Source organism: Eremomyces bilateralis (genome assembly GCF_010015585.1).
Source record: "Eremomyces bilateralis CBS 781.70 unplaced genomic scaffold P152scaffold_3, whole genome shotgun sequence".
Taxonomy (NCBI): Eukaryota; Fungi; Ascomycota; class Dothideomycetes; order Eremomycetales; family Eremomycetaceae; genus Eremomyces; species Eremomyces bilateralis.
The window spans coordinates 1,339,372-1,363,793 of NW_022985069.1; the positions used below are offsets into that span (position 1 = coordinate 1,339,372).

The 24,422-nt window shown below is 55.9% G+C and overlaps 9 protein-coding genes across 9 annotated transcripts; 6 read left to right on the forward strand and 3 right to left on the reverse strand.

Moving 5' to 3' along the window:
• Positions 1–484: 484 nt before the first annotated feature.
• Positions 485–3,776, reverse strand: P152DRAFT_455498 (uncharacterized protein). The gene is made up of 3 exons (XM_033678803.1): positions 3,244–3,776; positions 2,336–3,189; positions 485–2,244 (listed from the first exon to the last, which is right to left on the reverse strand). Exons 1-3 carry the CDS (start codon positions 3,411–3,413, stop codon positions 806–808), a joined length of 2,463 nt encoding a protein of 820 aa, XP_033537414.1. The 5' UTR covers positions 3,414–3,776; the 3' UTR covers positions 485–805.
• A 1,038-nt stretch (positions 3,777–4,814) lies between these two features.
• P152DRAFT_455501 (uncharacterized protein) lies at positions 4,815–5,074 on the forward strand. Its single transcript, XM_033678804.1, has one exon. It carries the CDS (start codon positions 4,853–4,855, stop codon positions 5,042–5,044), a length of 192 nt encoding a protein of 63 aa, XP_033537415.1. The 5' UTR covers positions 4,815–4,852; the 3' UTR covers positions 5,045–5,074.
• Positions 5,075–6,433: 1,359 nt separating this feature from the next.
• Positions 6,434–8,492, forward strand: P152DRAFT_390128 (fatty acid/sphingolipid desaturase; the record flags this gene model as incomplete). The annotated part of the gene is made up of 4 exons (XM_033676025.1): positions 6,434–6,612; positions 6,846–7,476; positions 7,531–7,695; positions 7,746–8,492. The coding sequence occupies 4 exons, from the start codon at positions 6,434–6,436 to the stop codon at positions 8,490–8,492; spliced, it is 1,722 nt and encodes a 573-aa protein (XP_033537416.1).
• Positions 8,493–9,956: 1,464 nt separating this feature from the next.
• Positions 9,957–12,107, forward strand: P152DRAFT_446804 (uncharacterized protein; the record flags this gene model as incomplete). The annotated part of the gene is made up of 1 exon (XM_033677947.1): positions 9,957–12,107. One exon carries the CDS (start codon positions 9,957–9,959, stop codon positions 12,105–12,107), a length of 2,151 nt encoding a protein of 716 aa, XP_033537417.1.
• An 866-nt stretch (positions 12,108–12,973) lies between these two features.
• P152DRAFT_430077 (uncharacterized protein) lies at positions 12,974–13,916 on the reverse strand (the record flags this gene model as incomplete). The annotated part of the gene is made up of 2 exons (XM_033677381.1): positions 13,605–13,916; positions 12,974–13,548 (listed from the first exon to the last, which is right to left on the reverse strand). Exons 1-2 carry the CDS (start codon positions 13,786–13,788, stop codon positions 12,974–12,976), a joined length of 759 nt encoding a protein of 252 aa, XP_033537418.1. The 5' UTR covers positions 13,789–13,916.
• Positions 13,917–14,041: 125 nt separating this feature from the next.
• On the forward strand, positions 14,042–16,640 carry P152DRAFT_479656 (uncharacterized protein). The gene is made up of 2 exons (XM_033681728.1): positions 14,042–16,185; positions 16,272–16,640. The coding sequence occupies exons 1-2, from the start codon at positions 14,216–14,218 to the stop codon at positions 16,399–16,401; spliced, it is 2,100 nt and encodes a 699-aa protein (XP_033537419.1). The 5' UTR covers positions 14,042–14,215; the 3' UTR covers positions 16,402–16,640.
• Positions 16,641–16,712: 72 nt separating this feature from the next.
• P152DRAFT_430082 (uncharacterized protein) lies at positions 16,713–17,470 on the reverse strand (the record flags this gene model as incomplete). The annotated part of the gene is made up of 2 exons (XM_033677382.1): positions 16,713–17,002; positions 17,191–17,470. 2 exons carry the CDS (start codon positions 17,468–17,470, stop codon positions 16,713–16,715), a joined length of 570 nt encoding a protein of 189 aa, XP_033537420.1.
• A 2,126-nt stretch (positions 17,471–19,596) lies between these two features.
• On the forward strand, positions 19,597–22,452 carry P152DRAFT_471180 (RhoGAP-domain-containing protein; the record flags this gene model as incomplete). Its single annotated transcript, XM_033681034.1, has 3 exons — positions 19,597–19,726; positions 19,823–19,984; positions 20,036–22,452. The coding sequence occupies 3 exons, from the start codon at positions 19,597–19,599 to the stop codon at positions 22,450–22,452; spliced, it is 2,709 nt and encodes a 902-aa protein (XP_033537421.1).
• A 555-nt stretch (positions 22,453–23,007) lies between these two features.
• On the forward strand, positions 23,008–23,979 carry P152DRAFT_390822 (acyl-CoA N-acyltransferase; the record flags this gene model as incomplete). The annotated part of the gene is made up of 3 exons (XM_033676060.1): positions 23,008–23,176; positions 23,434–23,692; positions 23,832–23,979. 3 exons carry the CDS (start codon positions 23,008–23,010, stop codon positions 23,977–23,979), a joined length of 576 nt encoding a protein of 191 aa, XP_033537422.1.
• Between the last annotated feature and the right edge of the window lie 443 nt (positions 23,980–24,422).

Consider the following 24,422-nt stretch of genomic DNA (forward strand, 5'->3'; position numbering starts at 1 on the left):
ATTTTTCATTAGGTAAGGCCTTCTAGAGACTCAGTGGTCACGCGACCGAATCTTATGCGGCGAGGCTCAAAGAACTCTCCGGGTTCAACTGAACTGGCAACGGGGAGTCTATTTGGCCCCAGGCGAGATGGCTTGACTGGAACACGGTTCCCCTCCTCCGTCTTCTGCTCATTGCGGAAACGATCTTCGGGATATTGACAAAGTAGGGCATCTGGGACAATAACGCAATAGAGTTACGCGATGGCATCAGGATTGAATTAGGCTCTTCTTATGGATCTCCACGATGGACATTTGGGCATATAATTATTATCAACCTAAGGGATGTCTGATACGAATTGCGACATGGAGGCTCTAGAGAAGGGGAGATGGAACAGATGGTGATCCATGAAGCACGTGGGAATCTTCATAGTAGTCCCTAACAATTAGGGTAATACGGGGTACGAATGGCTGACAAACTGACGATCATATGCAGTAGGCAGTACAAGTACCGGACAGTTGGAACGTTGATAAGTCTCCTGCTACGCTCAAAATACAGAGAACCCAATGGTACCTAATGACCTAACCTGCAGTCAAGAGCCTGAAAAGGAGATCAACTATCTCCATAGTGGATGAGCTGGATGCTCTCATCCCCTCACGAACATCAACTCCCACCAGCGCGTGCAACGGACTGTAGGTGAGAGCTTGGGGGGAGAGAAAGGAAGTACATCATGAGGCAGTCCTCTTCCGCTCATAATCGAGTCCAAGTCAAAACAATTCCGCCCCAATTCAACTGAGCACTCCTTCTACGCCTTTCAAAGCAAGTCGTTCAGAATCCATCCTCGTCCGTCCACTCCGTTTCCACCTCATTATCCACCCCTCTCACCGTCCCAGCATGGCCGACTCGCGCCCCATGCCCGCTCCCGTGCTTCGCCATGTACTCTTGCATCGGTAACTGATATCCCCGGGCATCATACCCCCTCACCTCGTACGCCCCCCGCTCCCCCTGGGACCCTCCGATCTCACTCCCGCTCTCCTCCGAATACGTCTCCCAATTCTCGCTGCCGCTGATCACCCCGCTCTGCGTGCTCTGGCTGCTCCCGGCGCTGATCTGCCGCGACGGCGCACCGGACGACATGCCGTGGGAGCTCGCCCCGTACGACGACATCGACGAGGACGGCGGCGGCGGCGGCGCCATCGGATACCAGTTGGCTTGCGCGCCGTTGCCGCCGCTGTGGCTCTGGCTGGCGCTGAGGCCCGACTCGACGGACCGCATGGACGCGGCAGCGCTGGGGGGCCGGCTGTACATGCCCCCCTGAGACGACGGGGCGCGCAAGTCGGCGTGCGTCTGGCCGTACGCGGACGCGTTGGCGGAGCCCCCTTGTAGGTGCTGGAGGCGGAGACGAGTTTGGCGGGAGCCACTGTCCTCGTAGACGTCTTCGGGTGGCACGGCGCGCACGACGCTGCCGAGGTGGGGGCTTCCGGAGCTGCTAGTCACGGGCGTCTCGGCCCGGGGAGGGAGGAAGCTGCTGAGGTCCATCCGGGGTGGTGGGGCGGGTTGGCGGCCGAGGGTGGCGGAGGAGTGACCGGACGGTTTGTAGGGGATGCGGGTGGGGGAGATGGTGTTGCCGGCGGCGGGGTGGAGGGGAGCGCGGGCGGGGATTTTGCTCGGGGAGATGGAGCCGGCGGTTTTGGAGCGGGTGTGGTGAGCGGGGCGGATGGTGCCGTTCGTGGTGGAGGATGTGGTGGTATATGGCGTTGGTGTCTTCGATCGTGGTGGCGCGCCGCGTACCGTACCATGTTGAGGCTTCGATGTTGATGCAGAGAACTTTGGGTTCTTCATTGCTGGCGCTGGCGCAACAGGCGTCTTGCTTCTCGTGGGCTGCTTCTTCGCCGCCTCTGCCACTGCGCCATCCTCCAGTTCGTCCAGATACCGGTCTCCCCAGACCAGGAAGTCCCGTCCGTACTCGGCCTCCCAATCCATCAGCTTATTCCGCAACTCGGCTTCGAGTTTGGGGAGCTCTTTCTGGATGCGTTTGCGCATCTTCTCTTCGCGTAGCAGCTTGCCCGGGTCGCGCTTCTCGCCCTTCTGCCCACGATTCATGAGCCGGGAAGCATCTTGCGAGGAGGCGGCGAGAGAAGCTCGATCTTCGAGAAGGTTGCGATGTCTCGACACGAGCGCTAATATAGGGGCGCGTTCAGACTGAATAGCGGTGAGACGCGCAATTTCAGATTCGTGAGAAGAGAGAAGAGCATCCGTGTGCACATCTGAAGGCCAAATTAGTCTCATATCGGACAGGAGATGGAGAGGAGAGAAGGAACGGCGCATCTGCTGCCAGTCTGGGAAAGGAAGGCATACCACTAAACGCCGGCGTAAACACCAACATCTCCTCCTCGGAAAAGAACAACTCATCCCACAGCTCCTGCAACCGCAATCTTGCCTCCTCCACAAACACACCCAAATTCTGCCTCTTCAACTCCAACAGCCGCCTCAGCTCCTCTTCATACTCATTCAACACCTTCATCCCCACCCCGCGATTCCGCCGCTCAAACTGCGTCCGATACTGCTTCTCGACGCCCAACCGCTCCCACAGCCCGCGAATCTGCCCCCCGACTTCCGCCACCTTCCGCTCCCGCCCGGCCTTCTCGTTCGCGAACCGATCCCGCGTTGCCTGCAGTCGCTTGATGTCCGCCTCGCGCAGGCCGAGTTGCTCGGGATACGATTCCGCGCATTCGACGATCCGCTGTTCCGTCTGTGCGGAGGGGGTGCCGAGTTCGGCCCAGAGGTTGATCAGCTCGGTGGCCAGTGATCGCACGTGCGCGACACGGGACTGGTAGACTTCATAGATCGACGTGAACGCGTTGTCGAGTTGCGAAATGTAGGTGGGTGAGAGGGAGAAGGTGGCCGGACATGGCGAGGGTGGTAATGGGATGGTGAGGAGGGAGGGGTCAAGGTGTGATGAGTAGGATGTCAACGCGGTGACGAGCTTGTTGACTTGGTCGAGACGCTCCTGGTGTAGGCGTTCCATATTGTGGTGTTTTTCTTCGAGCCGCGTGAGGCATTCGCGCAGGGGATAGGTAATTTGGAGGTCTGGGTCCGAGTCATTGACGCGTGGGGATTGAGTGCGTGGGTCTCGGTCGTCGAGGGAGGCTTGAAGTTGCTTAACTGTCGTAGCGAGGCGCTTGGCGGTCGCGTGGAGGTCGTGTTTCTCACTGAGAGGTTGGTGTGAGATCTCTGATATGGGAGATGATAAAGAGAATACTTACTTTGAGACCGACTTCAGTTGGTGGTCTAGTGTTTCCGACAGAGCGGCAAACAACTCGGATTCTCGTGCGTCTCGCTCATTTCGAGGCACACCGATCTCATCGAACAATCCGTGGAGTTGAGCGATGATGTTTGCGACCTGCTCGGTGAGGTACGAGGTATCCGTCTCCATCTTTTCTCCTGCGTGAGAATGATGGTAAGATGTGGGCGATTGTAATCTCGGCATGATAGGTAGAGCGATGGTAAAGAGTGACGTGAAACAAAAGACAGGAGCGGAGAATCAGAGCAGGAAGACCATCGGAAAAGAGGTCAACAAATCGATCACGGATTGAAGGGGTGGTGGAAGGTCTGAGGCTGGTGGTCGAGGTTTGTGTACGCGTGAGGTATCTCGAGTGTTACACAACAAGCTGTTGTGAACAGGTCCCGTAGCACCAGACTGCTTTATTTGACCGAATGTGTGAAGCAGCAGGTACAGTTCCTCTTTTTAAGGTCGGTTATGTTGACTGTACAGATAAAGAGCCGTGGTGCAACGCGTATGATCCATCTTGAAGTTATTCGGGGAGTGGAACTGGCGAAACCATGGCGTTGTTGATGACCGTTGCCCACGGCAACAACCTGAACCCGAAACTACCACCTATACCCATCTCGAAATTTGAACGGACCAACCCCAACCTACTCCGTACTTGATCCGTAATTAAATTCTCCGATGACTTTTAGGTTGTCTTTGAGCTGCCGCACTGGGGTATTCTCGCTATTGCGGGCTGTTCTGCGAGGTGCATCACGATAGTTGCTCCTAGTGATGGAGTTGACTACAAGAGTATGGGTCGACCCCAGACTACTTCCAACCTTACCCCGAGGTCTTGGAGACCCAGACTGCTGACTGATGAAAAACCCATGGTATGATGGTACAGACCAACTCAACTGAGTTCATCCTAATTATATACTTCTCGAGCCGCCCCGTTGTTCGGTATTGACACCAGGAGCATGAGATATACTAAGAAGGCTACGACCACGATTAGACAGGACGCCGTAGACTATGGAAAATGAGGTAACGGCGACCATCATCTATAGCGAGACTGGAACATGCCTATGGATACCGTATAACGACTAGTGCTAACGGTTGGCAAAGAGATAGAGCGACATCAACGCTGCATCGCACGGATTCTGGTCAGCTCAGTTCCCTCTTCTCCAATATGACACGTTCTAAAGCCGTGTGTGCATCAAGAGTTTATGTCAGATTTCTACATCCCCTAGACAAAATTCGTCGGCTCTTCAGTCTCCTAGAATCTTACAGAGGCGGGATTCTATGACTATCTATCTGTCCAGGCATCTTTAGCTTCTTCCAGGCTGATTAAAGTCTGCGAAGGGGTGTTCCATGGAAAGAAGAAAGCAGGAATTAAGTCACGGATCGAGAGTTGGCGGAAGTCCAACGGAGAGGGAGTCCAACGTAGACTTTTCTCTGTAGCGTCGGTGGAGTGATACGTACGTAATTACGTATCACCGTAGTTAGCTCGAACACGTATGCAAACGGCGAGACGAGAAGGCGACGTTGGGGTACGACTGCCATTACGCAGGAGTACATCTTTGCGTATCCTCATCAGTCCACTCTGCATGCGCTTCAAGGAGCATTTGAACTTTGAAGTCGAGGTCGGCCCGTTGCGCGAGGTTCAGAGTCGCCGAAATTGCTCCCTGCTGCATTCACCCGGACTTCTCATAATATCAAACCGCTTAAAACGCGTGGACGGCTTCAGGATTGCTATCCGTGGTTGTAGCATGGCGTCTCGTAGCACAGCGTCTCGCTAGGCAATCCGCGTCGAACTTGGTTGATGAAGACAACGGACTGTCTAAGAACTGAGAGCAAATTGGGGGGGGGCGTTGTTCTACAATTTACATCAGTATCAGGTACCACATGTACGCGGACCCGAAATATCCCAGAGTATGTGAAACTGTGGCCTAGTTTACTCACGCCACGCGCCCAATATCCCCCTCAATTAATGGAGGAATCGAAATATTGAATGGACACGTGTGGCGGAGTACTCTCGATCTCGCAGACTCTTATCGCTTTTGGCCTGGATGTGTCCCAGCACTTGCTCTAACCGGTTAACGTGGATCAGGGGTTTAAGATTGCCACAGGTATTGAGCAGGCATCCCCTGTCGCCAAGGGGTAAACCCCACCCAATCCGCAAGTTAGATTACCAAAGATGCCAGGTTGTGATAATAGCCGGGGCGCACTATCTGAAATATATCTGTTAAGTTCCTGTTTAATTGGTAAAATATCATACGCTCAACCACAATAAGTTTAAGTCTAACCCCAGTTTTTAGCGTGTTTGGCTACGTCCGTATCTGCGGTAATCTTAATCCCCTGAGAAACGCTAACCGAGCAAGGCAAGTTCTGGAACACCTCAGGCCCTAGAGGAGGATAATTAGCCTATAAGAACAAGAGAACTGGAACCCGATCACTAGGATGGTCACAGGCATGCATAGTTCTCGAAGCCTCATAGGATGGCAGTTCTAGAATGTGGGATTTGACCGAGGAGGCAATGACGATTAGAGCAGGATCTCCTCTCCAGCCGTGTCGAACTGCGGGGAGGGTCGAATTGAATCTCAAACACCCTCTCCATGCCGTCTTTGTCTCCAACCTCCTTGGGATTAACGTAGCGATGATGCAAGAGCCAATTGATCTGTTCCACCGCCAAGGACGAGTAGGAGATTGAAGTCCGAAGATAAGCATCAGCTGGGTGAGACTCATTTCATGTTTGCAAGTGTGGACTATGACCATCGGGCCGGAGCAGAAACTTTGCTGTCACATACACCAATGCACGAAATAGTTTGGTGGCGGAGTATCTGGTGGTTAGTGGATTACGTTAGGGGTCGATTTTAATACAACCTAGTACACTTTAGTTTCGGAACTAATTACTTAAGTGAGACTTGGAGAGTGATTCAAGGAGATTTCGATAATCGATAACTAGGGGGTTGGCCAGAAATAACAGAATGCCCAGCACTGCAGAATGCCCAGAGAGCCTAGAATCACCTTATTTTATATTTAGCGAGCCCCTGACTGTTTGCCGCTGTCGTAACTCGTTAGTTTGGGATACTACATACGGTAGTTAAGTACCCTCCTACCATCCATTGCTCGGGAAAGGGTCAGGAACTTCATCGGTCATCATTCCCTCATTACCTCAGCCGTCTACCATGGACCGCAACAGCGTCATTTCCGCCCGACAGGTCCAAGGCCTCATTGCCGACGGCCACACGATTGTCATTTACAACGGCCATGTCCTGCAGCTAGATTCATGGCTTCACAAGCACCCCGGGGGACTGCTGCCCATCGCGCACATGGTTGGAAGAGACGCAACGAACGAGATCAACGCGTAATTATGAAAATGCCCATGATCCTGTCCTAGCTGCCATCCAAGCAAACCCCCGATGAGCGTCCCTCGTCACCTTCAGAACTCGCGCTATTAGATTGATGACGCATAGCTCACAATCCGAGTGGAATCTTCCAAGTGGAATCTTCCGACGTGCGTAGATTGACAGATTTACATGGATAACGTGTCAAGCTGGATCAGCAAGGGCCGTACATGCGCTGACGTTGCTGATGCAGGTACCATCTTCCGAAGACCCAGCGGCTTATGAAAGCATACCGCATCGCCAAAGTCAAACTACCCTGGACCAACCTCACGCCTCCCATCCGCAGCAACGACTGCTGTGTCCGTGGCGAATGGCAAGAAGAGAAAACCGTTGCACCGACCGACGATGACGACTCAGACTGGAGTTCCTCGACTCTACCCACCTCAACCGAACTCGTATCCGAAAAAGTGCCCGAGGTGCTCACGACCGCGTTCGATAATGACACCGACAAAGGAACTTGCGTTCCAATTGTCGGTAGCGAACGGATCTCCGGCATCAAGGATGAAGAGCAAGGCTCAATTTGCGAAGTAGCATGCACACTCCGAAAGCGACCGTCTCGAACCGAATACATCGCGTCCTTGGAACAAGATGAAATCGATAGCGATATGCTCGACTATCCTTCTCTCGACTTCGAGACGCAGGAAGCCATTTCAAAAGAATACGGCGCTCTGCACGAACGAATTAAGAAGGAAGGGTTCTATCAGTGTCGCTATTCGGAGTACGGCAAAGATGCAATTCGCTGGGGCATTCTGTTCTCAGGCTTCCTAGGCTTCCTTTACGCCGAATGGTATATAACATCGGCCGTATTCCTGGGCATGTTTTGGGTAAGATAATACCTGCACCAGGCCAATGGTCACATCGTTCTAACATCTGGATAGCAACAGATCATGTTCGTCGCTCATGACGCCGGGCATCGGGGTATCACGGGGAACTTCGTTGCCGACACCCTCATCGGCGCCTTTGTCGCCGATTTCTGTTGCGGACTTTCCATCGGGTGGTGGAAAAGTTCCCATAACGTCCATCATCTTATCACCAACATGCCGGTAAGTTTCGCCGCTCTGGATGAGAGGATGTTGGAGCCTGACATGCTTAGGAACACGATCCCGATCTGCAAAACGTCCCGATATTCTCCACCTCACCCTCATATTTCCGGTCCCTGCTCAGCAGCTTCTACAACTTCACGTTCGTCTGGGATGCCGCCGCCGATGTCATGGTCCGCTATCAGAAATGGACCTACTACCCTGTCATGGCGCTCGCGCGCTTCAACCTCTATTTCCTCTCCTGGTGCCACCTCATGTCCCCCCGCTCTAAAAACCTCGGCTCCGCCGCGTGGACCCGCCCCGTCGAAATCGCCATGATGGCCTGCTACTGGGCCCTCTTCGGCTACGGCCTTGTCTGGCGTACTCTCCCGGACTGGCCCACCCGCGTCGCCTTCGTCCTCACTTCCCACATCGCCACCATGCTGCTGCACGTCCAGATCACCCTGTCCCACTGGGGCATGCCGACCGCCGACCTCGGTCCGTCGGAGTCGTTCCCGCAGCGCCAGCTACGGACGACGATGGACATCGACTGCCCGCCGTGGTTGGACTTCCTGCACGGCGGCCTGCAGTTCCAGGCGATCCATCACTTATTCCCGCGCGTCCCGCGACATAATCTGCGCGGTGTACAGGGGCTGGTGCGGGTGTTTTGCGAGAAGACGCAGATCAAGTATCGGTGCTATGGGTTTGTCGAGGGCAACCATGTCATGTTGAGTCGGTTGGAAGAGGTGACGAAAATGGCGGAGACGCTGTTGAAGTGCCAGCTGCATATGGCGAAGACGGGGGACAGCGGTTTGCATTGATCCGCTCCATCGGCTGTTGCTCCATCGGCTGTTATTCCATCGGCTGTTATTCCATCGGCTGTTACTTGACTTTTACGTTTTATTTGCTTGTTTGGCCTTCGCCGCTGTTGCGAATAAATCTTGCTTCTCAGATAGAAGTTGTATGTATGGAGCCAAATAGACCTGGGGTTCTCCAAAAAGAACTCTACACCGCTGCCCGTAATATCCTTATCATCAAATGCTGGGAATTCCTTTTCGCGAGTTTGGTGCGGAACCCAATTTCTTACCCTCAACTGCGGAGCCGGAGTCAATCTCTGCTAATAATAGGCCCAAGCTGGTAAACCGACGACCGGTGGATCCATTAACTTCCCGGACTCGGTGCATCCCATATCCATGACACAGGTGGAAATGGTACACAGTTTTCCAAGTCAGGATAAGTAGACGAACCGGCAACGCGGCGCGAAGGTTGGTGTAAAGATGTTGATAAAAATTAATACACACAGAAATCGTTCTGAGATTTATTTAATCACGCCAAGTACACTTTCTTAATCCAACATGCTGAACAGAGTAACGGACAGTGGAACTTGAGAGCATGGCTCATCTAAACACTGACGGTTTGCTTCTAGCGGTAAGCAGATTACTTCAGATTGCAAATAAGGCAGCCGCTAATTAGTACTCATCGAAGTCATTCATCTTATCGATAAACCAAGAAAGTGAACGATGTTTCTTTGTTAGTCCATTTACGTTTTACACCGACTTGTCCCTCCAATGAATGTATCCAATCCCACCCTGAAATGCATGAACCGAAACCTGTGATCAGTCAAGCACGAGATTCCGACAGCTGGTCCAATGGTCCCAGAGACTATCTCCGAACGCTGCGGGTGACAGTGACGTGAGGGCTGATAAGTGATAAGTGATACTACCCATCCACACTCACTCGCATCTCATTCATCCATTCACCCATTGCATCCTAGCTGGAACAAGCCTGGTTATCTCATAGAGTGATATATCCTCCCTTCCTCCGCCCACAAACTGATATTTTCATCTTTAACCCACTCGATCCGTCCTATTGCGCTGGCACCCAACATTGATACCTTCATCGTGGAAACCAACCCGTAACTCGATATGCTCATGTCGCCTCCAGTGCGGCATCGAATCAGGCTCCGTCGTTTCCCATTACGACATTAACTAGCCCCGGTCAAAAGCCGTCTATCCGCTTCCCTCCCCGACTCCGTCCACCACGCGACGTTCCTGTTACGTACCTCACCCTCCTGGACCCGGGCACACGACCCGCCCATTCGCCCGTTCACGCTTTGGCAGGGCCCTGCCCTGTACCCGCGGGTGACACGCTGGCCCCAGACCTGGTGAAACGGGCGCAAATACAGCGACGCGGAAAATTAGCGGCTGATTAACGTGGGTTCTCCGAGGGAGACGGGGATCGATTATTATATCATCGCCGCTGCGACTGGCGGCGACGGCAGGATCATGTACACCCCCCGATCGTATGCTCAGTACCAGGCTTTGCATGTTCCGAAACCCTCCAAATCGACGACGAAGGGCGGCAAGGATGTGAAGGATACGCAGAATCATGCAAGAGGCGACTATGGAACTGTTAATACGGCCGGACTTGGAAATACCATGTTGAAAGGCACGCGGAAGGCTCCGGCGACAGTCGTCAGGCGATCGAGTCTAACTGGAGATGTCGATCCGACGACAACGGGTGCAACAACTCCAGTGCAACCATTTCGCCAACATGATTCTCATCCACACGCAATAACGTCACAAATGCCCGACGAAGACATCTCGAGCCACCGACCATCCCTCATACATACCAACCCCTTCAACGGTGACACCGTTCCTCTACCCTCTCGACCCGTCGTTATCCCAAGTCGCTCGACAGCCGCCATCACCTCCCACCCTTCCCACGCACACACCATCCGCGCACGCGGTCCACATGGAGGGAATCCATCCGGGCGGATGCCGTCGCGGACACGCACCGATACATCGAAACACAACCCCAAAGCCTTGCCACCAGCCGTCGCGGCTCTGCTGGCGCTGACGTCCATTCCGCCACCACGACGTCAATCTACAAGACGAGGAACGGTAGCTGAGAGTCCACGACGGACTGTAGCGGAGAGCCCAAGTCCAAGCAATGTGGACGAGCTGATCCGACACTGGCGGGAGGAGGAGCATGGGAGTAGTGCCAACCAGTCGGCCGCACCTTCGTTCGCGACAAGCTCACCGCTCGATGTACTCCTCGAGCCACCTCGTTCCGTCCCGAGTGAGGCAGACACGACCGCCGACGCCTCGGAAGACGAACAAGACGGCGATGAGAGCGACAGCGATGCGGCCGAGCATGAGCACCACCCCAGGAGCGTTCGATCGACCCCGTCGCGCTCGGTATCGTCCAGCAGCATTCCCAGCCTCGAACCCGCATCCGCGTGCCCCTCTGTTTTCTCTATGTCAGCATTCGGGTCTAGCATGCCATTCACCCCCGCCAACACCAGCTCCCCCTCCTCCACGACCGGACGACGCGAAAAGTTCGTGAACTCCCCTCCTTCCGAAGCATGTGTCGACAGTCACCCGCTCATTTCCCCCCTCCTCGGACCCGACCCGACGTCATTCTCCGACATTCCCCTCCACCTCCCCGCGCTCACCCTCCCCGATCCCGAACCTCCACCCACCTCCCGAAACCGACACGTATCCCCACCTCCGCCGAAACCCCGCAAATCCAACCTTACTGCCTCCCTTAGCGCCCTCCGCGCGACCCGTCTCCTCTCCGCCTTCTCTCCTTCATCTACCGACCCTCCCCTCCCCTCCTCCACCTCCTCTCCCACCACCGAGCCCGAATCCCTCCTCACCCGCTCCCCTTACGGCAACCCCTCCACCCGCCGCTTCCCCAGCGAGATGCGCCCCCGCTGGAGCTGGTCCGCCGAGATGCCCGTCCCGGAGCCTGTGCGTCGTTACTTTAACCCCGCGCCCCCCACGTCCGGTGGCCGCCTCGGGTATCTCCGCGACGCGGACAGCACGAGCCGCGGCATCGGATGGAGCGGCGGCGAGAGCGCGACGGGCAGCGCGGCGAGACGGAGGGGGAGCAGCATCGCGGTGCAGCCGGGCGATGTGCATCGGGATGCGAACCTGGCGTTGCGGGCGGAGGAGCCGGCGGGCGCGCCGGTCAAAGGGAAGATGATTCTGTTGCGGACGTATACGAAGACGGGGCCGGCAGGAAATCACGCCAATCATCCCTCCGCCTCTTCCTTACCCCCTCCCGCGCCATTATCTCCCCGCCGAAAACGCCCCATCCCCGAAAAATCTGCGTCGTCTCCTGCGCCGTCTCCGCTTGAGGACGCGGGACGAATGGCTGCGGAGACGGGGGCGGGGCAACCGATGGCGCGACCGCGCGAGCCAAGGGAGAACAGCGATTTCCTACGAGTCATTGTGTTGGAGATGAATATGCGGCGGGTGGGGAAGTTGGATCGGAAGGCGGGGGGGCGGGCGAAGATTTGGTTGCCACCGAGAGAGGGGAGGGGGAGTGGTGGGGGGCCGGAGGAGAAGGAGGAGAAGGAGGAGAAGGAGGGGGAGAGGGAGAAGGTGCCAGAGCGGTGGAGGGGGTGGAGTGTTGATGAGGAGGGGTGAGAGAGGGAGAGGGAGGAGATGATGAGGATGATTTGATGACTATGATGATGACTTGGAACTGAGGATCGGAAGAAGCATAACGAGCATCGGTAGGAGACCAACGGGTCTTTATTGGGGATCTTCCACGCCGTGGAGGCGGTGGAGTACCCTGATGGCCGGTGATACAGATGGATTGCGTGACCATCCTGGATGATGACGGCTGCTGCATATTTTAGAGGTTTAGAACTGCTGCAGAGCAGATGGTACTGCCAGGTGCCGCATGATCACTCAATCATTGGGATGGAGCAAAAGATAATGTCCTTCGTAATTAGGTTTTCGTTGGGATGGACTAGCATTAGTGGCGAAGAATCGCATTGATATTGCTCCCTTTTTTGGTTTTTTTTGACTGGAGGTGACTTGAATGAGAAGCTGCGGTCCTTAAAGACGACACACGATATAAAGAAGAATCCAATTGATACTGTCGCTTAAAGACGAATTGGATGGGTTTTGTACACCTCGAAAGCTTCGAGATCTCATATATGAGGCATTTATCGGTAATTGCTGTCTGATCCCCCTGCAGCACACCTATGTCTACTCTATATCCTAAATCGCGCATCCCAGGTATCTCGAAAATGCCTCATATGCCTCTACCTTCATTTTATCTGGCATTGGCGTCGACTAGATCATGGTGAATCCAGGCTTGCACACCTCATGGCCAAATCCAGTCGAGCGCACCCAGTCCCGCTCGTTTCAGAACGAGACGGCTAAGTAGATGGCCTGAGGGAAGCCTCTATCCCCGTGGCATGTTTCTCGACCCTTTCCGAGCAGTGAGCTCGCGCATTCAGTGTCTTCTTCGATGCAAGATCTATAACGGCGTGACAACATTCTCAACTCTCCCCCTTCCACCTCTGCTGCCCCTTTAACCACCCCCCAATCGTCCCCTCCAACCACCCCATCAGATCCTCCCTCCTCCCTTCCACCCCTCCCATCACTACATCCTCCCCCTTCCCTCCCTCCACCAAACACCGCCTCCTCGCCTCTCCTTCCACTGCCTTCATTCCCCTTCCATCCCCCCTCCCACTCATCTCCCACAACAAACACTTCCCCTGCCTCGAATACCCAACCGCATGCACCGCCTCCACCTTCCCTCCCCCCGTCTCCCCCACCCCCACCACCCCCACCTCCCCCGTCCCCTCCACCACCGCCAAGCTCGCCACACACGCTACCGTGCGCATTGGGATCCGTGCGGCCAGCAATGCCAGTTGCGCGGCGTGCGCGAGGGAGGGGAGGAGCGCGATGCGAGCGACGGACGCGGCGCTACCGGTGCGGAGCGTCTGAGCTGTGGGGGGGACGGAGAGGATCTGGAGGGTGATTTGGATGAGGGAGCGGGGGAGGGCGGGGGTGAGGATGATGGGGTGGAGGAAAGAGAGGAGGGTGGATTCGAGGGAGCGTTCGGGGGGTCCTGGGGGATGGTTAGTATGATGGAATGGGAGGTGGGGGGAGGGATATATGACATACCTCCGACGCCGTTGGCGGGGCGGATGTGTACTTCGATGAAGGCTTCGAGAGGTTGTTCGTCGCGGCGCTGGGCTTCGAGGGGGCCGTTGACGGTGCAGAGGACTGTGTAGCCGTTGGAGGAGACGGTTGCGGAGCCGTCGGGGTGGGGGAGGGTATTGACTTGGGCGGATTGATGGGAAGGCATTGTGGCAGAGTCAATTGAGTGCTGTACTGTATAGTACCGTATACAAATGACACCCTCGACGAGAAGAATGGAAGATAGAGAGAGGCAAGGTTGCAAGTGGTTCTCTTTTACTATGTAAGAGGAAACTATGGCGCATTATTATTCTTGTCAAAAATAACGTGAAGGATCCTAGTTAACTATAGACTAAGGTACATTAATTACGTACCGGTACGTACCTTGTCAGTAGTCACTTTCTAACTTCAAAGGCTGAGGGGTCACTCCAGTCAGTTCAATCTTCACTCATCCTCGACTTCCATATGATTTCGCTCCTTTCCTTACTTCTTTCTACCAACCAAATAAACAATTCATTTCACATTTCGCATATATCTCCTCCTTCGCCCATGATGACGCCAACTTCCTAGACCCAATCTACCAGACTACCATCACAATGTCTCCCCAGCCCATTGACGAAGCCCTCCTCTTCCACCCCAAAGACCCGAACATCGTCGACGAGAATTTATACGAAGAATTCAGCCTCTCCTCCGTCGACATTTTCTCGGCCTCCCACCCCACCGTCCTCGTCTCCCTCTTCGAAGCCGACGAATCCTCCCCCGTCACCGTCGTCGGGAAGCTCGCCCCGCTCAACAAGCGCGAGCAGCACTTCCTTCAGCACCCGCTCCCCTCCAAGGACCGCCTTATCCAAGCACGCAACGTCCGCCGCTTCTCGTTCGGCCAGTATCTAGATGGCACCCTCGCCTTCTGGGCCCTAGGCTCTGCCGGCCACTTCAAGTTGAGGCCAAGCGCTAACTATAAGCCGCTCTTCGACGACATGGAAGAGGGGTGTCGCATCCTCTACTTCCTAGTCGACACGTATAAGACGTCGGAGTCGAGCCGCGTACCGGCGCGCGTCCCGCCTCAAGAAGTGTTTGCGCGCCTCGCCGCTCGGTATCCGCAATATGCGGCGGACGCGGGCGAGGCGATGCGAAAGATCTACAAGCATCAGAACTTCCTCGTCGGCCAGATGCGGCAGGGGAGGGATGGGCTGCATTGGGGTCACACGGGGATTTACCAGCATTTGGTCAAGAGACCGGGGAGTGGTCTGGTTCAGCCATCCCCTACCCCAGCGACCGAGCAACCGGCAATCAAGGACCGGCCGTCGAGTACGAGACAAATCGTCCCAAGGTCAACAACCACGGCCACGACTTCAAGAACCTCATCCTCCACACCCACGACCAAGGCAGCCGATATGCCTCCCTCGACAATGCCCCCTGCAGACAAGCAGCCCGACCACACCCAGCCCCTCATCCCCAAACGCCGCCCTGGCCGGCCTCGCAAGGACCGCGCGAAAGAATGGGAATCCGCCCAGACGCTCTGGTCATTCATGCGCACCGCCGTCCGCACGCGGTCGATCGCCACACGCGACATCACGCTGGCTGGCTTTGCCTCCGCGTTCAACCTGCACTACGACCTCCACCCGGCGGTGGACGCAGCGCAGTATTTCCTCGCGCACGCGACGGCACTGGTGTCGATGATGCAGCTGGCGGACGACGGGATCCACGGGGGAGTAACGGTGGACGGGGGGCGGATGCGGTGGACGCGGACAATTGTGTATCGGGCCCTGGTCAGCGAGGAGATGGACGCGAAGACGCAGGCGGAGGTGTTGGGCGTGGAGGCCACGCCGCGGGCGGAGAGCGGGCTGGTGGAGGCGGTGAATGAGCAGGATGAGCGGGATGCGGAGAGTAGTGGGGCGGAGGAGGAGGTGGTGGTGTTGATGCCGAAGCGGAATACGAGGGGAAGGAAGAGTAAGAGCGTGTTGAGGCCGAAGGCGAGCCGGAAGCGGTATTCGGGGAAAGGCGCGGCGACGGATGTCAAGGATGAGGAGATGGACGATGGAGATGTGGATGCGACGCCGCCGAAGCGAAAGGGCGACGAGATGGACGTTGACGGCGATGGCGTCGAGCACCGGCGACCGTCGAAACGCAACAAGAGCATCGAGCCGCATCTAGCAGACATGAACCTCGACTACCCATCCATACCCGGCGCAGACAGCTCCGATGACGACGACGCCTCCACCTCACCCTCATCCACACCACCCCCCTCCCTCGCCACCACCCAAATGCACCATCTTGCCACCGCCCTCACCGCTGCCCTCCCCCTCCACCGCAAGCCCCCCCTCACCGATTCCATCTCCCTCTTCCACCCCCTCCTGCGCGCCGAGCCGCGCCCCTCCACCGCGCCCAACGCGCCCGGCGACGCGTGGCAGTGCACCTTCTCAGGATGCGCGCACGTGGTGTTCGGCGCGAGCACGGACGACGGAGTTGGGTTGATTGAGGAGCATTTGGTGGTGCATGAGGGGGGGATAGAGGAGCGGTTGGGGATTATTCGGGAGGAGGGGGGGCGGGTGGGGATGCCGGTGAAGTATGGATCTTCCTCCATTTCTCTATTTGCTTTGGTTGGCGTGTTTTCGTTTTTCCGGATGGACCGCTAACTTGTTTCGTGTGCAGTAACCTTCTCAAACGCATTCGGGACCTTGCGACACAGCATGCGGTCTCGGCCGCTGCGGAGCCGAGTAGTACGGCGGGAGCAGCGGAGGAGAATGCACCGGCGCCACGGTTGTTGAGACAGCGATACTGATGGAGAGATGAGCTGGTCCTCTTATACGGAGGGATAACGTGTTTTATGAGTGTCTAAGGCTGGCGTTCACTGGAGGGGGTACATGGGAAAGATACCCTCGTGGGAAAGCTAGGTGAACATGGAATTGCGTCCGATGATAGTACAGTTTACGCGTAGTGTTACAAGATCGGATAATTTCTTCGAATTCATTAGGTGGGAATCCTGTCCCGTCTCATCTTAATGTGGGACAATATTCATCGAATTCATCCACTCCTTCGTCCATCTCGCTCCATATCCCATCCCATCTCATCACCCCTCATCATCGTCACCTCCTAAAAAATCCTCTCCAACACCCCCTTCTCCTCCTTCCCCCCCCTTCCCTCCCCCCCATCCATCATATCCGCCTCCTTCCGCAGCACATCCGCCCGGAACGCGCGGAACGCCGTCTCGATGCGCTTCAAGCACTCCGGGTCGGACGCGATGGTGCGGTGGGCGGCGTAGGAGCCAGTGAGCAGGCCGGTCTCGCCGCCGAGGAAGAGGCCGCCGGCGGAGAAGAAGAAGAGGGCGAAGAGGTCGCCGAGGGGGGAGGGGCGGAGGGCGGTGATGAGGTCGGGGAGGGGTTCTAGGGGGGTGGTTAGTTAGCGTTGGGAGACGCGGTGGGGTGGGTTGGAGGGTGGAGGGGCTGGAGGGAGGAGGGGGTTATTGGCTGGGTTTCTGGCCGTGCTTGATATCCCGTCCCCCCATCTCTCCCCTCCCTCGCGTCCACCACCCCCAAAGCAAAACAAAGCGCAGGATCTAGGTACTACTCACCAGTCCGTCCCCCCTCATATGTCACATGCGTCGGTTTCTCCGCCGTCCGAAACGCCGTAAACATCCTCCTGCGCGCCCCCCTTGCCCTCGACGCCAGCAACAGCCCCAGCCCCACGCCGGCGATGCTGCCAATCATGGCATGGGTGCTCAGGCGCTGGGCAGCGGTGCGCAGGCGGTCGCGGTCCTCGGCGCGCAGGTCGGAGTGGAAGTGGTGGTCGGCGAGGTTGGCGAATTCATCGCCGGCGGATTTGCGGAGGGCGGCGAGGGAGTGGGAGGACATGGTGGTGGGGGGGAAGGAGAAGGGGAGCATAGGGTGGGTGGTAGTGGGGGGGTGATGGTGGGAGATTGAGGGTTGAAGAGGGAGGCAAAGGTGGTCTTCGGAATTGACTTTGAAGATTAGATGATATATGATGGAGCAATGTTCAAACTAGAGATGGAATTGCTGCATTGAAGTGATTGTCTACTCTACACGACTTTAATATGAAAACATTCCTGTAGGAGTCTCGATGTCATTCGAGCGGGTGGATGACCCCGGGGCCTGGGGGAAGCCTATGACGCAACTCCCTGGTGGGCTGGATTAGGTACGTACCCACGCTGTTTCCGAGCACTAGTGAAATCAATAATCATAGACTCGGATGGTTTAATTCTAGAGATGGAAAGGTCTTGATATATGAGAAAGAAGGGAAAAAGGAATGGAAGATAGATGGAAGGATAAAGGATGAATACGAGATATTAGGTACCCATGCTCCACACCCCCAAGGTGCGTACTATGCGACTCGGTTGCCGCCAGCTCCTTATCCAAGGGCACTGAGTTACCTGTTGATTATAGTGAGGTACACCTTGGCATATGAAGGAGAGACTGGAGAGGATAAGAAATCGAGACGTCTATGAGCCGACTTGGAGTCGAGAAGCCTCAAGGAGAGAAGGCGTTCTTCAAAGCATGAGAATGGTCGATTAACTTAGCACCCCACCACAGGAAATGAGGGAAGCCTATCCAAGGGGAATGAGAAATCCCAATCTATTTTTAAGCATTTACCGGTTCATTGGGATGGCAATACCGTTGTTGATGACGAATGAACAATGAACCAGAATGATGATGCCAGCCTCGTTGTCGTCGTTGATGAGAGAGAGCTCCCTGTAATTATTAGTGAAATGAGGTGCTGGTACATACTACGCCGTGAGAGAGACGAAATCCATCCTATCATCGGCCAGGATATATCCAGTTCTTATTTCGTATGCTGCTCCATCTTTCTTTGACTCCTTAGGCTCATTAGGACTGGGAACCTTGGGTAGGTACTTCGATGGCTGACCGTTAAGCCACCCAAAGCCCATTTCTGCCCATCCTACTCCGCCCATCCACTCTTATATAAGCCCGAATCGATGCCAAAAATGCCAACTTTTTTGCCTTCATCTGCAAGTCATCTGCAAGTCATCCGTATTATTGTCTATTTATCCTCGACCCATCATCCTTCGATGTGTCGTGAGTCTGTGTCTCTTTGAGAGTCTAATATCTGCTATTCGGATGTACCTCCTCTAACCACCACCACCACCACCACTTACAATTGGTACAGACTACAGTAGCCAACCCTCCCTCACATCCTCTCCACTCTTCTCTCACTCTCATTCTCCCTCTCTCCTCCGTCTAATCTTCCACCTTCAGTCAGCGGATCCGACGATTCTCCGACTCTCCGCCCGTCGTTGCAATACTTCTCCATCATACGGAGCCCGATACTCTCTACACTAATCTCGACCTCGTACTTGGTTGTCACACCTCGTATTCATTCGCTTCACTTCGGCAAACTCCTCCCTCTTCCTCTCGTTGACAGGACCGTCGAAACTCTAAGTCCCCCGTCGCGTCGGCGCGTTCAACCTAATTCCTGCACCCTTCGTTTCACCTCATTTCGGAAACGAGCCACCAACCAACTCGTCCAACAGTCGCTCTCCTTTGCTTTGCGCGCGTGCTTCCCACTCAACCCACGCATCTGGCGTACCTTGACGACGCAAAATCCGGTTTGTATCGTTGGATCTCGTCCGCTGCGACCGGTTGGCTCTCATCGCTCATCGCTCATCGCTCATCGCTCATCGCCGCGCATCGCATCGCATCCCTCAGTCGCTCGCTGAGAAAACTGGGAACCACGATCGACACCACGACTCTTCTAACCAAACTCCCTCCGACTTATCGCTCCCTGGTCGACTTCCCACTTAATACCAATCCTCCCAAATCCGGCCCAGATTCTCGATTCGTGGTCTCCGGAGTCCTTCGCGCAATCGCCTAATTAAATCCATTCCCCTTCCGTCGATTTTCCACCCGGCCGAGCAACGGAACCGTGGAAACACAACCATTCGTGAATCCTTTCGTCTCGAGATATCCGTCGATACTTGCCTTGGACAAGGAGAAATATCGCGATGGCGACGCAGCGCGCCAGAGCGGAGCCGTTCCCGGCTCACGCTGCAGAGGTGGCGACGTCAAAGAGGGATCTGGCGTCGTGGTGGAAGAATTTCAAACGAGGTGACAGGAAGAGAGAAGACGAGAAGGGTGAGTTTAGAGACGGTGCTTCATTTACATCGTCCAGTTACCCGCATGATGGGCACCTCGAATCTTGCGATCCACGAGCTAACATTTCTCGCGCAGAACCACTACCGCCACAGTCGGGCATTTTCGGTGTTCCATTACAGACGAGTATTCGATATGCGAATGTTGCCATCTCACTATACGATGCGGAAGGGCGGAGTTATATCTATGGATATGTGCCAATCGTCGTGGCGAAATGCGGAGTGTTCCTCAAAGAGAAAGGTACGGGATCCATACGGCTCACATCCAGTCCGAATCACTGACTCGTCGCAGCAACCGATGTGGAGGGCATCTTCCGACTCAGCGGCTCCGAGAAACGAATCAAGGAACTGCGCAACACATTCAACAGTCCAGACCGATACGGCAAAGGCTTGGACTGGACCGGATATACCGTCCACGACGCGGCGAACATTCTTCGACGTTACTTCAATCAATTGCCGGAGCCGATAATACCCCTTGATTTTTACGACAAGTTCCGCGATCCGTTGCGAAACCATCAAGCGCAAGCCGTAGGCGAAATCGATGGCCAGAACCCGACAGTGGGCGAATTCGAGGTGAGTGCAGCGATCCGAAGATATCAGCAGCTGATCACGGAACTACCACCGCTGAATCGCCAATTGCTGCTGTACATCCTCGATCTCCTGGCCGTGTTCGCCTCGAAATCCGATCTGAATAAGATGACGACGCCGAACCTCTCCGCCATTTTCCAGCCCGGCATCTTGTCTCATCCGGCGCACGACATGTCCCCGTCCGAATACCGTCTCAGCCAGGATATCCTGATCTTTCTGATCGAGAAGCAGGATCACTTCCTGATCGGCATGCAAGGGACGGCGGCGGACGAGAAGACCGTGCAGGAAGTCGAAAGCGGTCCGCCGACCCCATCGGTGAAGGGATCGACTCCTCGACATTCCAAAGGGGGGCTTATCGCCAGATCGGCGTCGAACTCGAGCGCCGGCGCAGATAGCGTCCGCAAGTTCGGCGGTGCCCGGAGGAACGTCTCAGTATCATCACGACATTCCCGAAATTCCATAGTTGTTGCAAGTCCCGTCTCCCCGAATTTCGGGACGTCAACGCCAACCGGCGGCGTTCATCGAGCAAACACGGTCCCGACCAAAAAGTCGCCAGGATTGCCATCCACCGCGTTCGGCAGAGACGCAGCCTCCCCCTCCCCGAACACGGTTGCGAAAACGCAGGCGACTCTCTCACCTCCGCAAGAGCACCTCTCCCCAATGCATCCGGCACCATCTGGCATCACGCCTACCTTCACTGAGGATACCGACACCCTCCCTGCTCCTGCTCTGCAGACTCAACATGCAGTAACCCCAGTTCCTATCTCACCGGAGACACCCAGCAAAGACACCCATCTCCATCCCCCCTTTTCCGGCTCACCCTCCCACCCCGGCGAACCGTCCTCCCGCAACCACCCTGCCAAATCCCTCACTGCCATGTTCAAACCCTCCTCCTCCGACCCCGCCAAAGAACCTGCCCGCCGCCCCAACAAGCTGCAAAAGCGCCGCGTCGCCGGCAGCCCCAGCCGCAGCACCAACAGCTCCACGCAATCCCTCACCAGCCCCAACGCAGTCGCCGTCGCTAGCACCGTCGCCAGTTCCGACGCCGATCCGCAGTCCCCCCTCCCTCCCGTCCAGGTCCTCGACCGTGACTCGTTACATCCCAGCATGTTGGACGTCACCCCGGCGAAAAGCGCGCCGAAGCACGGCGCCAACCTGACCATCTCGCCGACCACCTCGTTTCGCTCGCACTCGACGGTGACGGACCATGATGAGCACGAAGGCGCGCAGGAGGAGCCGACGACGCCGGGGGTGGCAGGGGAGGAGGAGAGGCGGAGACGGCGGTGGCGGCCGTTTAAGTCGGATAAGGAGAGGGAGGAGGAGAGGTTACACCCGTCGTCTCCGCCGAGGGCCGGTGGGATGCAACAGTATCCACAGCAGCAACCGCAGCAGCCGCTCCAGTCGCATCCGCAGCCGCTCCAGCAGCATCCCCAGCAGCCCCAGCAACAGCCGCTCAGTCCTTCCCCGTACGGCGTGAACCCAGCCGCCGGCTGGAGCGGGACCAGCGTGCATAGCAACTCCGCCCCCGCGCATCCCTCCCCGCTCACCCAACCGCCCGCGACCGTGCCGCGACCTGATCCGCCGGTCGCAGCGCAGCCTGCACCAGCGCCGAATGTCGCGGGGGATGCGTCGTCTACTGCGTTGATCAGTCTGGTACCGGGGCCAGACACATTGCTACCAGCACCAGAATCAGAATCAGCGGTAGGGTCAGCACCAGCTCCTGCTGTTGATGTTGCTGCGCCCTTCCAACCCCCCACCACCGCCCCACCCACCGACCTCAACCCCCCTCCTAACACCTTATCCGACCACCCACCCCCCGACCCGCGCCCAACCGACCCCAAAGATGAAAGCTCCCGGGACGGCGAAAAGGGCGACAAGCGCGGTCCTCTCGGCTGGATGCGAGGCAAGCTCGCAGAGCACAAGGAGCGGCAGGCGGATCGGGCGCGGGCGAAGTCGCCGGAGGGGCAGCGGGGGGAGAGCATCGCGAGCGGGAGTGGGAGTGGGAGTGGGGAAGCGGAGGGGATGGGGGTGGGGGGGAGTATGCAGAGTTTGGGAGGAGTGGTGGAGGAGGGGGGGAGGAGTGGGAGTGTAGGGAGGGGGGAAGGTGTGAAGGGGTTGTGAGGGTGATGGAAGGGAAGGAGAATTCGATTTTGGAGTTTCGACGGCATGGGGGTCGGTGGTTTGGTGTTTGGGGTACATATCGTAGCGGTGGACGTTTCGTCAGCCTGGCGTGGTCTGGCGTGTGCATGGATTGGTTCTGTTTAATGTGTATGGTTTGGAGACTTTTACGCTCGAGATCGAGACTTCTTGGTTGGATGCGATGGTGGTCTCGGGGATAAATAGTGGATTCGTGGGTTTTCCCATTTCTGTGTCTTGACTGCAGTGTTGAGCGGATCTATGTATGTAAATCTGAAGATGAAGAGGTGGGTGTATCAACACCACCAATTGAACCAGTGATTCCTTCCATCTATTTTCAATATCTTCACTTCATTTGACCGATCTACGACGAAGATATCAACTATATATCACAGCTGGATATCATTAACTATAATATTTTGAATCGCATGAGCAAACCCCACCACTAACACCCCATCCATCTCCATCCCCATAGACCACACATCCCATCCCATCTACTGCCCTCCCCAGCCATAATCTCCAACTCCATCACCAACCACAATGGCCTCCGTCCGTCCCATGGTCGCCTCCGACCTCTTCAAACTCAGTACCTGCAACCTCGACCACCTCACCGAGACGTACGGCGTGAATTTCTACCTGGACTACCTCACCAAATGGCCGGAGCTGTGTCGGGTGCTGGAGGGACAGGATGGGCAGATTGAAGGATATAGTAAGCGTTGAATTGGTTTTCCACTTGGGGTTTAATCAGTTATTGGATTTATTGAGTCTCGTTTTAGCGTCGTCTTTGATTTTCTCGTATCTTTCGTGCGCGCGTCGTTCTGATTCTTATACAAAAAATCCATATAAAAAGAGAAGCAAAGAAATCCGCAACATCTCCCCTACCTCCTCCCTGCTATCTTCCAACATAATCTTCCCTCATACATATATCTCATCCCATCCACCAGCTAACCCCCCCTCCCTCCACAGTCCTCGGCAAACTCGAAGCCTCCCCCTATCCCCCACCCCACCCCCCCTATGACCCGTCCACCAACCCCAACCCAAACTACCTCCCGTGGCACGGGCACATCACGGCGTTGACAGTGGCCCCCGGGGCGCGGCGGCTGCGGTATGCGACGAAGCTGACGGAGAGCCTGGAGCGACAGAGCGAGGCGGCGGAGGCGTGGTTCGTGGATTTGTTTGTCAGGGAGGAGAATCGGAGTGCGCAGGAGCTGTATCGGAAGATGGGGTGAGTGGGTGCGGTTACTTTTGTGATTTTGTGGGTGGTTGCGGTTGCTGGTGGTTGGTCTCATGTTGATACGCGGGAGTGAAAGCAGTTGATGGGGGGGGGGATCGCGCGAACACGATCGTGATGCTAACGGGCGTAGGTACTCGGTCTATAGGCGAGTGGTGGGGTACTACAATGATGATGCCGATGCATTTGACATGCGGAAACCGCTGTCGAGGGATAAGGGCCAGAAACACGTTCGAGCGAACGGGGAGAACATCCATGTGGATCCGTCCGAGGTGTGGTGAGAGGAGAGGCTCCACGCAAGGCGTCAAACCGATCACGGTCATTTTAATGCCATTCTATCATCGTGTGGGATATATATGAAAGCGAATGGGCGGCGCAGGAAAGCTTCTCTGGCTTGGGAGGTCGGTTTGGGGATGGGTCGATGGCGAACGAAGAACGGTCAACACATAGGATCAAGCAGGATTAGAACAGAGGACTTCAGATAGCAGCACAATAAAGTTTTATGATTAGATAACCCTTTGACTCATTGCATGGCCTATTTCCGTCCCGAGGATTCGTGTAGTGTGCTCCAGGAGGCTATCTTGACTCATTGTCTAGGTATTGAATGTAGCTGGACTGATGGTTGAAGCCATATGAGTCTCTGCTAGACAGCCATATTTAGGGCTGGACACGAATATTCGACTATTCGTATTCGTACGAATATTCGTAGTCGAATACGAATAAA